The 12,515-nt window shown below is 39.5% G+C and overlaps 1 protein-coding gene across 2 annotated transcripts in view; it reads right to left on the bottom strand.

Annotated features, from left to right (window-relative positions):
* KCNMB2 (potassium calcium-activated channel subfamily M regulatory beta subunit 2) overlaps nucleotides 1-12,515 on the bottom strand; it is a 113,624-nt gene that overhangs the window by 11,554 nt on the left and 89,555 nt on the right. For both annotated transcript variants that reach the window (XM_081085750.1, XM_081085749.1), the window contains 2 exons: nucleotides 5,337-5,507; nucleotides 2,801-2,996 (listed from right to left, as the gene is read on the bottom strand). In XM_081085750.1, the coding sequence (XP_080941876.1) occupies nucleotides 2,801-2,996; nucleotides 5,337-5,507 (367 nt within the window). The remainder of the gene's footprint in view (nucleotides 1-2,800; nucleotides 2,997-5,336; nucleotides 5,508-12,515) is intronic.

The raw sequence follows: 12,515 nt of genomic DNA, 5'->3' as shown, positions 1-12,515 counted from the left end.
CATAAATGGATTTGGGCATATGGGTGCTCATATTAAAAACAAACAAACAAACAAACAAACACCCCACAGAAACTTGACTTCTACATAAGTATCAATTCCAGGCTGATTGTACTCTAAGTGTGAAAAGAGAAACCATATGCTTCTAGAAGATAACTTAGGAGAATGACTTCATGACCTCAGGGTAGGTAGACACTTTAAATAGGACGCGCTGCACACACGCACAAAAATAACACACCAAAAAATATAACATTTAACTGTATTAAAATTATAAACTTCTTTCATTCAAAGACATCATTAAGAGAGTGAGAAGGCCACATAATGGGAGAAGTTATTTGCAAGACATATTAATCAATGGAGGGAATATCTAGATTTAAAGAATTCCTAGAATGAATATGAAGAAGAAACACTCCAATAGAAAAATGGACCAGGGGCTTGAACAGACATTGTACAAAAGAGGATATCCAAATGGCCAGTAAGTAAATGAAAAGGCACTTGAGTCATGAGAACCAAAGGAAATACTATCATATTAGCTAAAATTAAAATGACAAATGATACCAAGTGTTGGTGAGGATTTGGAGCAATAAACACTCTCATACCCATAGGGTTGGTGAGAGCCACTTTGGAAAACCATTTGGCATTATCTCCTAAACTACGATAAGCATACTCTATTTTCTAGATATTCCATTCCCAGATTTATACCTGACATAAATCTGTGTGCTTGTGCACTAAGAGACAGATATGAGAATATGCCTGGCAGAATTACTAGTATTAGTAATGGTCCCAAACTGTAGAAAACTCAAAATTTCCATCAACAGTAGAATGAGTAAATGAATTGGCATGTCGATACCATGGGCTATAATACTTTAGTCAAAGTGAATGTACTACCCCAAATGGAATGACTCTAACAAATATAGCGTTATGTGAAGGAGGCCAGGCACAAAGAGAAATATTCTGTATGATTCCATTTACATCATGTTTAAAAACCGGGCAAAACTAAAATATAGTGTGTAGGGATATATGCTTAGGCAATAAAACTCCAAAAAAAAAAAAAGAAAAAGAAAAAGAAAGAAAGTAATTGCCCTAATATCAGGACAGCTGTTATCGTTGGCAGGGGGCAGAGCCAATAGTTATTGGGAGGAGGCATGAGGGTGTTTTTGTGCCGTAGGAGATGTTATGTTTCTTTACCCTCATGGTAGTTACATGGGGATCTCCGTAATAAATGCTTGAGCTGTGTACTTTCACTTCTTGCATGTTTCTACATGTGTGCTGTAATTCACAGTTAAAAACAAGGTAATGGGGCAAACAAACAAACAAATGACCTACTACCATGCTGACAGCAGACAAGACACTGGTCCTCAATTTTTAACTGAGACTTTCTATGGTAGGTCCAGTCCCTGTGTATAGCCGTGTTTATGCATTCACAGGGCTGTAGTGATAAAATGTCAAAGCGAGGAAATGGAAAGATGTCCCACTTTCTTAATGCTTATTCAACTTTGGCCAATTTCCAATTCTGTGAAGATTTGAGAGTTTTATAGGCTTTGTTGTTACAGGTCAGCTTTGATTTAGAAATCTGACTTGAGGGAAGATGTTGAAAAACACACGCTCTGGGAGAGCTGAGCTTTATAAATGTGCAGAAAACGGCGAGGACTGGTATCGTTTGTGACTACCACAAACAAAGGAAATCAGAGCAGAGATCTTCAAAAGGCATTCCCTGAAATATTCATTGTGTTGACTCCTCAGAGATATTTGCAAGAATTCTTTTAAGTTATTGCAATAAAAACAAAATGTAGGTGTCAATATATCACAAAATAAAGCCTATGTTAGAGTACCAAACTTCAAAGCTTCAATACATACAATCTATGTCACTGAAGTGCTGGTAATTGGAATGAAAAGCTTTTACAAGAAGGACAAGAGTTCAAGAGGGCAGTGTCTGGGTCATGAGGGCCATTTATCCTACTGGAGAGGCTTCGGGTTGTTTTGGCCTATGAGAGTACTCTGGCCTCTGAATTACTACCAGAAGCCCCAAACTAAATATGTTTAACTTCAAACTGATAATAGCAGGTTGGTTCTGCTGACACTTTACTGGTCATCCCAGACTTTAGAACTACAAATTTTATGTGCAGTTTTAATACAATACACATTTGTGGAGCACTCACCCTGCGAATGTGAGCATATCAGGGCTGGAAAATGCAGCCCCTATGGACATAACATACATGGAGAAAGACACGCAGGTACACACACTGTGACCATGAATCAAAGGTCTGCCCTGTGCCAGGCACCATGCTCTGCTCAGCATCTTACACTCTCTGCTCTAACCCTCACAATGACCTTGAAAGATGACCATCGTCTTTACCTTTTCAGAGATAAGGAAGCTGAGGCTCAGAGAAGTTAAGTTACATCCCCAAGACCACGGACTCAGTGACAATGACTGTGGAAAAGCCAAATACAGCTTTACCCCATGGCTCCAGGTATATGACAAATAGCTGGTTTTCTGGCCGGTAGAACTCTGACTGAGCTGCATGTTTGCTTTGAGAGACTCAGTCCAGTTGTGTATAAATAAAGACAGGAGGTTTTCTCTCCGAAACGGAAGTAAAGGGTAAATCTGCACTACCACAGCATGGGGGAATGATTTGTCCACAACGTGCACAGAAAATAAATGTTCCCCAGGCCAGAGTCAAATAGCGAGTTCTGTGTACAGATGAGGCAGGGCCTGCTCCCTGGTGGTGCTTTCCTTTGAAATGCTGGCACAGGGTCTTCAGAGAGGGGAGCTGGGTGTGGGAGCCCTGCAGGGGTGACCTACCTTCTGATTGATTTTCATCGTCTCTTCAGTGTGGTAGAGAAGGAGCTTTTCGCCTGAAGAAGTCAGGTTGACATACACCTGGAGGCAGGGGTACTGAGAGAGTTTCAAGCAGTCCGGGCCACAGCTGAAGGAGCAATTAAATGTTTCTGTGATGGATGCATTCAGCAAGGTGCATTGAGATTCCTCGGTCCACACGCTACAGAGAGACGGGGAGAGTAAACACAAGGTCCAAAGCGCTAACAGCAAGAAAGGCAAAATTAGAAGGGATCATTGGTCCTTAGCCTGAAGAATCTTTTTCAAATCTATAATACAACCTACTTGTTAAAGTTTATAGTTTTGAATAGAGCAGCTTTGGGCAAACCATCATATAAACATAGATAAATCTACCTGGCACCTAAGAACCCTTTCAATGACTTGCATTGGTTATAGTATAATATTTTCCAATGCTCGGTTTCAGTTATTTTTTCCTATCTCAGATTCACTGATAAGCATAAAACATCTTATGACATCAAACCTGCACTCACTTGTATTACCTTGCAAGCAGCTTCCTGCCACGCCCAGTCCTCACCTCTGCAAAGCCTGCCCAGTTTGTAGCAGAGACGGTATAAGGGAGAAGAGGAGGAAGATGACAAAGGGATGGAGGGATTTGAGGTCCAATTCGACACATGGAGGGACAGGAATACATTTCTCTAAGGCCTTTCTAATAAGGAGGAATGATAGCTCCACCCTTTGTACCAAGAGCAATCATTTGGGTATCCCTTTTCACCCTAACTGGTGTTTTATATGCATTATCCCCTCTTATCCTCCCGACAACTCTGTACATTGGCTATTAATTCCCTTTGAAGGCGAGTGAACTGAGGGTCAGAGAAAACAAGTAGCATGTGAAGACATGCAGAAAGTGAGCGGTGGAGACTGTGATTCCACTCAATCCTGATTTCTCCAAGGCCCAGACTGGTTCCGTGGAGCTGTGCTGTGGAGAAGAGGACAAATGTCCTCTTGGGACCTCTCAGTTAGAAAAAACAAACCAAACCAACAACTTCCAGCTGCTCATTGGCCAGCATTCCATTCTAAAGTCTTTGAAAGTATCTGATCAAGAGTCACATTTGTGACCAGGAAGAAACACACCAGCAATCAAGAGTTTGTTTCTGGGGACAAGCCGATAACCATCATGAACAGAAGACAGCTGTTTTCTTTGCAGATGGGTACCCCTTCCTTTTGCAGAACATGTGTTGACAGGGCCCCCCTTGTCATGTCCAGTTTTATGCCAGAGGCAGCATAGTAGCCCTGGCCCCACTCTGGGGTGGCAAATTGTATTTTCTTAGGACCTGGGTTGTCAGAGTTTGATTATCTAGGGAGGAAAGAGTCTTCAATGGCTCCAAGCAGATGTGAGGATCTGAAAGTGGTTTTGGAACCAGTGAACACTGGGAGCCCGAGGCAGCAATCAGCACTTTCATTGAGAAGGAGACAGCTGAAGGCATCTGAGAAATAGAGCAGAGCAGCCACAAATGGGAAAGAAGATGCCTTAATTTTAGCAAATTACTGTGTTTCAGCTAGAGCTTGCTTCCATGTGAAAGTATTAATTTAGGTGGAGAATTGAATGCCACAAAATCTTTTGATTCTTTTTTGGATTGAAACCTCAGTTTTTCGTTTGAAAGACTCTCATCTCTTTAAGCTGAACCACTGTGAGATTTTCCCTATTTGTTCAAGCAATGCTGGGCTCTCCTGTGCTCAAAATGTCCAATTTATGGGCAGAGTTAACTAGAGATGCTGTGGCTTACTCAGGGGAGAATACACATGCTATCTCAGTATTTAACTGCCTCCCTATCTATTCACTAAACCATGGGCACATATTAACATGAAAAGGGTTCAAAATCTGTAATTTTTTTCAAGGTGGTGCACAGCAGTGTTTCTCAGCCTTGGCAGCATATTAGAATTACCTGGAGAAATGGAAAAGATACTGATGAGTGGTTTCCACCCCAGGCCAATTAAATATGACCTCTGGGATGATGGTGGTGGGGAATGAGATCAGTATTTTAAAAGTTTCTCAGGAAGTTTAAATGTGCAGTTGAGATCACTGATGTGTGGGGTGATGGAGGAGTGGGGTGGGGGAGGGAAGGAGGAATGAGAATGGAGAATGAACAGAAGTGTGAAGAGCCAAGAACAGGGTCCCTGGAATTAGTGGGATGTGGGTTTGAATCTTGGCTCTGCCATATGCTAGAGCTGTGTGGCTCTGGGCAAATTATTTCTATCCTGAGCCTCAGTTTTGCCATTTTTATGATGCATATATTCATATTTACATTATAAAATTGTTATGAGAATTAAACAAGTAACCTATGGATCCTGGTACATAGTAGGAAGTTTATACACAGAGCTATTTCATCATTATTATTAGACAACATTATTGAAAAATATGATGTTCAAGGCTTAAAGTTCTTATTAGGAAAGAAGGGGAGGAAGAGGATCTGAGGTTGATAATCTATGGGGGAAGAGGGAGGAGGAGACAAAGACAAGTGACCCAACCAGCTAATGGTGTTACCTCTGCATGTATGAGCGCAGGAGCGTGATTCCCAGCAGAAAGTACATCATGATGGAGCACACCATCATGGTCAGTCCCAGGAGAATGGCCCGGTCCTCTCCTGCTTTCAGTGCTGTGACAGTTTTCCTTTTGTCCAAGAGGTCGTGGTCCCTGATTTTTTGGTAAATATTTCTGAGGTTGAAAATAATAAAGTCTTATATGAGATTTACAGTTACCAGAGAGTAGGTACGTCACTGCCCATGCCTTCTTAGGGCAGGGAGGCCAAGAGGAGCCCCTCCAAACCTGCCTGAGTGCAGTTAGATCCCAGTGTGTGCCCATTGCCACCCAACACACACACACACACACACACACACACACACACACACACCCCAACCCTGAGCAGAAACAAGTAGCCCAACTTTCCTCTTCTTTTCTCTCATGGGACAACTGCATTATTTGACCATTTGCTGATAAAATATAGACAGTTTGATAAAAAAAAATCTCAGGAGCATATTCAAAACAACAATAAAATTATAAGTGTTTTAAAAATATAAATTATTATAATGTATACCAAGAATTTTTCTTTAAAGAAAAAAAAAGAAGTCCTTCTTTACTTGGGCCCATGTCTACCTGCAAATACTTTTTCCTTCTCTCTAAATCTAAAGAAAGGAAACAATCCTCTCAACCGTTAACATAATGCTTTGGGTTTGTTCCTTTGCCATTTAACCCCCAGTTGATCATCACTGATATTTTTATACTCTCTCAATACATAATGGAACGTTAATTCAGAATCTGTCAACTTTACACCTTATTTCCCCTCAGCAGTAAAATACAGAAGTTATTTTGGTTAACATTTTCCTCAAGCTTAGGGTTGCTTAGGGTTATGTTGGCTTAAGATTTATAAGCAATGTTGAGATGTGGAGTGGTGAATCAGCCTTCTTATATGTGTAAACTTTTGAATGAGTTTAGAAAAATGTTAGTCAAATTAAGGCAAGACTCTATAACTTTGGATAGTTATTACTATTATTTTTGTCACTTATCATACAGCAGCAATATTGGGTCTGAAAGAACATGAAATTGGAGTAAAATGATTTCCTGAATTCAAAACTTGACTTCACTGCTTACTAACTCTGTGATCAATGACAAGTTCCTCAGCCTTTCTTATTCTCAGGTTCCTGGAAAGTGGAAATGATGTGTAAACTGCATTGTAACGGTTAAATGAGATGCATAAGTAAGTTATGCAGTAGAATAACTAGCATTATGTATATGTTCCCTTTGAAAAATGGGGTGAGAGTTTGGGTTCATGATATGAGCCTCAGAACATCCTAAAATTACTATTCTCCAAAGAATTTTTAAATAACTGAATGCCCCCCCGCCCCCCCCCCCCAAAAAAAAAAAACCAAAACATAAAAAGCTCATCAGTAGAGCATTGGATTTGAAACAGGTCTGGAAGAAAAGGCAGAAAAGAAGTAAGAAATTGCTGGGGGTGCTTGGAGAGATATGTGAGAAGAATAGGAAAGAAGGCAATGCTCAGGGATTCCATCAAGACAGGTGGCCAAGGAGCAGTATGAGATCTCATTTAGTTTCTATTTTGAGATGGGAGCTCTGCATCATAGGGGTATGGGAGTTGGGGAGTTGTAGGTCTTTAGGGCCTGGAAAGGGAGAGAACACATAGAAGACTGAAAATGGAGAAAGAAACTCTTATCTTTTTTTTTTTTTTTTTTAGCTTCAGGCAATAAAACAACATACACAAGAATAACTTCAGATTTTTCTTTAACATTTTTATCATTAGTAATTCTTGTTGTTTAAAAAAGAAACTAGAGTAGAATTCAGTATAGAACTTGGCAGGAGAGGGAAGAGATGTCTGGTATTTGTGCAGGTGTGTGTATATTCAATTGTGTGAATATTCATTTAACTCTGTGCTCCAGGATGGCCTTACTAGTGTTTATGGCAGGCATCTGTTCCACTGGCTGCTACATTTTAGACTGGTTGTTAAATATTTTGATTCCTGATAGAAGCATGAGGTTGTTTATATACTTAATGTATTTCCAAAAGGTTTTAGGGTATAGTATTTATTAATCTGGTTATTAGATGTAAAATCAACCAATTAGCTTACTATTATTGCTATTATTTTAAAGTTCTCTTTATGAGATAGTTTATACAAATCTTACTCTTTCCTGGAGGAATGGGCCCATCATGAGAAGAGAATAATAGAGAGGCCTTTGTTCTTCATCTTTTCATGGCTGCATCCTTCCTGGCTCCTGCCCTCACTCACTCTGGCCATTCATTATCCTCATTGCCAGAAGCATGGAGAGACCCTACTGTTCATTATTCTCAGGTTCCCAAGCCCACTGCTCCTGGACTAGCTAACCCCCCCACCCTCCAATATTTCCCACTGTTTTCTGAGATTTTCTTTGGAAAATGTAGGGTTTATATCAAAGCTCTTTAAACTTGACCCTTTATGAACTGGAATGAAAAAAAAGAAAAAAAGAAGAGAAAATCAGTGCCCATTAGCAGCTAAAGCTCTTGAGCAGGCAAATTTCTGAAACAAGAAGAGACAGGCTGAATCTGACTTTAAAGACCTTCTGTGAAATCATAATCTGATGTTACTTTGCTATTATTGTTCATCAAAATGTAGTTAATTCTGATGGCTGCCATTGAGAGTTGCATTTTCTGCAGATGGAAGCCAGCAAGGAGGGAGCAGTAGTCTCAGTTCCAGTGTTAGGCTGTTAGACAACATCACTTATGTCAGTCTATCCTCATAAAAAAGATGAAGTGTAATCAGTCAGGAATGTCACTGGAACAAGAGCATATAAAAATGATTCAAGTGGGTAATTTACAAATCACAATTTGAAAACGGCTAACAAATGTCTTCATATACTCTGGAATGTGTAGCGAAGCGGGAAAATGATTGATTTCCACACAGGCCAGACACATCTGGAAAATTAGGATATTACTCATCAAAACAAAAGTGGGCGAGTGGGGTGAAATTCATAAAATTCATTATTAAGTTATTATTGAATTAATGAATAAATCATGGAATGAATGATTTAGGAAAACAAAGAGTTCATTTTAAATCCACAAATTTATCTTGAGTGCTGGTAACCTCTAGTTACTGGTGATATGGCCACTAACCAAGAGGAAGACAGACATGCAAAAAAATCAACACAGGGTAGTCACGTCAATGATGGAGCTATTCACAGTACAGAAGAGGAATAATTTCCTCAGCCTGAGGGAGCAGAGCAGGGACAAGTATTGAGATCATGGGAAGCTAGTGAAGGAGTGATGGCTTCAACAGAATCTTCAAAGTTGAATCAGAGTTAACCAAATGAGACAGGGAGTCAAGAGTATTTTAGACAGAAGGAATCACATGAACAAATAGATGAAGATTTGCAGCTGCATGGTGACTGTCAGAAACTACAAGCATTTTCGTGTTACTGGAATGAGTATGGAATGGGGAAACAGGGCAGTTAAGTTTGGAAAGGTAGTAGGACATAAGAGTTCTGTAATTCATTCTAAAGAGTTTGGCCCTTATCCCTGTAGTTTAATGGAAAGCTGTGTGTGATATGAGGGTGACATAATAAGAATTGAGTTTCAGAATGATCATTCTGGCTGTAATGTGGAGAAACAGTGGATTAGAAATGGAACAAGTCTTAAATCAGAAATAAGAATTAAAAGATTGTTACTGTTGTGTAGGCAAAGGATTATGAGGATCTAGGATCAAGGTAGGCTAGATGGGGAAAAAGGAGGCGTGGAGACAGATCTGGGGGATAAAACTTCAGGATCTGGTGATCAATAGAATATAGGCGATGATTAGGAAGTAAGAAAAAGGATATAGTTCAGATTTATGCCCAAGAACTTAGCTTAGATGACTGGGGAATGGGCAGCGGGCATTAAAGCAGGAAACCTTATTTCCCTACTTATCAGGGCTCCAAAGAGAGGACTTTTACCCTGGTAAAAAGGGAGAGGTTGATTGTACATTTATAGATTCTCTCCCCCACAAACATAGTGTCCTGAGCTCAGGTGGAGAGGAATGACTAATTGATCGGTGAGATGGGCCAGAGTCTGACAGTCAGGGGTCAATCCTACTTTTGGGTGAGTTTGAAGCACAATTTTCATCCTTTGGACTTGCCTTTGTTCAGTCAGGCCTGGTGTGAACTTCCTATCTCCCGGGAGTAAGTTCTACTCGGAGAAGGGAATGTTCACAGCCCGAGACTAAGTGGATTAGTGAGGTGGGCCGTCATATCCCAAGTTGTCTTCCATGCTAGGGAGAAGTCCAATGGTGTAATTTGGGCTTCAAGCCTAAGTATCATCCTTAATACTAGGAAGCCGTGTACTTTGGGAGTCTCTGTGCCACTACTAACAGCGAATGTTTTATCTCCCTTGCGCTCTTTGTAACTATTCTCTGTGAATCTACTTAAAAGGGGGTTTGGGAGAAATAAGGGAATGAAGGCCAATGGAGTTCACTAAAGTTGAGATCTCAGGAAGAAGAATGAGTCTGGGGCATGACTACAAATTCAGTTTCAAATATGGGGATGTCCAATAGTAGGTAAAAAGGAGGAAATTGGATTTATAAGTATGAAGCAGATCTAGCCTTGGTGTATGTTGGCAAAGCAGTATGTTTAAACTCTGATGGGGCAGTCTTGGCTTCATGGTTCCTGGTGAGCCATGAATCAGTATGGTCAATACACATGTTGACAATAACAAATAGTAGATCTGTACACTTTTCTACATATATAGGCAACATTTTGCCCAAATCCTTTTGTAGCATATGAATTATTGATAAGTCTACAAGGCAAAGCCAAACATAAAAAAATATTTTACATAAAAAATATTTTTAATTGTCCAGTAAAGCTTCATTTTACCCCAAGCAATAGTCAACACAGTACAATTTTATTTCAAGCTCCATATTTGGATAGTTTCTTAAACTTTGATATTAGGTCTATAGCTCATAAGCAAAATATTTATGAGGCTATATACATACAAACATGGATATAAAGAGTAAAATGTGCAAAAAATATTTTTCTCCTATCTTTATCCCATTTAAATTAAGATTCTCTGGGTATTTAGTCTGCAGGAGAAAAGTATTCAGGTAAAAGTACACAGGGTAAAGATCATTCATTAATTCATTTGTCAATGTTTTTTAAGTCTTCATAGCACACTGTGCTAATTCTGGGATACAAAGTGAATAAAACATATCCTGAGGAAATTGGGGAGATACCAATAATTATGTGCATTGCAATGAAGCTGATTAGAGAGGAGTACAAGAGGGAAGCAGGTCAGTATATTGGGGGTGGATTTGCCAAGGGATCAGATACTGAAAGGCTAATGCACCAAGATGAGTCAATTCACCATCAATCCTTATTGAAGGAGTACTTTGCTACATGAATAATTGGCCCACTTTATCACATTTACAGATGTAATAAAGTCATTTTAAGAAGTGTTGTTATACTAGTAAATTAATATGAGTGCATTTTTCTTATAAATATTTTAAGACTATATTTCAAAAATACACTCAATTATAAAGTATATTCTTATGAACATATTCTTTTTACCAGTATCTTAAGATCTGTTTGATTTTTTAAAAAGCTGGTTTCTGGAGGCTTAGTCTTTTTATAAATATGTGCTTATGAATATATTCAAAGATACATCTTTCTTGAATAGGTGTCTGAATATATTCTTCTAATAAATGTAACAAAAGTTTACTATTTCCTATGGGAGCCTTTCAGTGTATATTTATTTTTAAAAATTATTTTTAGAGTCATTTTCTATTTTGCTAACATTTTAGAATCTCTGAGATCATTATGGCAAATTTCACATTATGATTATTTTGATATATTTGTCAGCTTTATCAATTTACCCACATTTGTTTCTTTTAACCATTCATAAGGGTACAGTAATTGATTTTGGAAGGACATTTTTAATGGCTTTTCGAAGATTCATGAAGTTTAATTTACTCGGTTTTTATTTTGTCTTTATAACATCATTTTATAAAATGCTTAATGTGTCTCTGCTCTAGTCCTGTTATTTTAATAGGAGGTATCTAGGAAAAAAGGTGAGACTCTCTGCTGGGGCAAAATTGAGGAGAATCAGATCAGCATAATGAACAGTCTAACCTGCTGATCCTAGAGTGAGGCAACCTAGGGGCAGAGTGGAGGGGAAACTGAAGATCAGAGAGAGCAGTAGGGCATGACTGGGGTGGGGGGAAGGAGGAAAGACCAGGGGACAGAGAGAAGGGAAGACTAGAAGCAAAGGGTGTCCAGGGCACAGGGAAGGAAAGACAGAGGGGCAGAGAGGTAGAGGGACAGTGGCTGCAGGCACTGAGAGACAGAGGGGCAGAGTCTGAAGGCCCCAAATCTGGAACCCCTGCAATCTTTTTGGTCCCTGCTAACCCATTGAACTATGTGGACTTAGAGTGATCATACAAAATTTTTGGCACATTGCAAATTTGATAAATTCATCAAAATGATTAACTGGCAAATGAATATTTTTGGCATATTGGCTTCAGGCAAATTGGCTGCCACTGTATTGGGCATTCCACGAAGGGTTAATGGTAGGTAAATTGACCCAGGGCTGTGATTAAATCAGCATGAAGGTGGTTTAGAAGGCTGCCAGTTGGAGGCCATAATTTGGTTTAAGCAGGGATGGTTCAGGTCCTGTGGCAGGCAGGACTGAGCCTCCAATGAGCAAACAATTGAGAAGAGGAAGAAAATCCAGGCAGATTGTGAGGGAGTTGGAGTAGATGAGTATGGTTAGATTCCAGGATCTGGTGGGTGAGGTATAAGAAGAGGCCAGAGATAAAGGGTCTTGTGTGTTTTCTGAAGTTAGAGGAGCAATTAAAATAATCTAAGCAAGGAAGTGGTATGATTAGATTTATACTTTAGAAAGATTAGATTTGTACTCATGTTAGTGTGATTGGTTGCTTAGAAAGCTTTACGGTTGAATGCAAAGAGACTGATTCTGAAATTTTCCCTGCATTTCAGGTGTCAGGTAAAGAGGAGTTGGAAAAAAGCAGGGTATAGGGGAATGAAGATCTAGATCTAGGCATCATTTGTGTCCAGAAGTAACAATTAACACTGGGTTTTAATGAAACTTTCTAGGCAGTCAGAGGAACAAAAGACAGCGAGGGTATGATAGCACAGAGAGGCAGGAAGACAGGGCTGAAAAGGGTCCCGAAGTTGTAGGGAGGTGAGGGGGTAC

Source organism: Myotis nattereri (assembly GCF_964212035.1).
Source record: "Myotis nattereri genome assembly, chromosome: 3".
Lineage (NCBI taxonomy): Eukaryota > Metazoa > Chordata > Mammalia > Chiroptera > Vespertilionidae > Myotis > Myotis nattereri.
The sequence above is the reverse complement of the archived record's forward strand: the minus strand, read 5'-3'. Positions and strand labels throughout refer to the sequence as shown.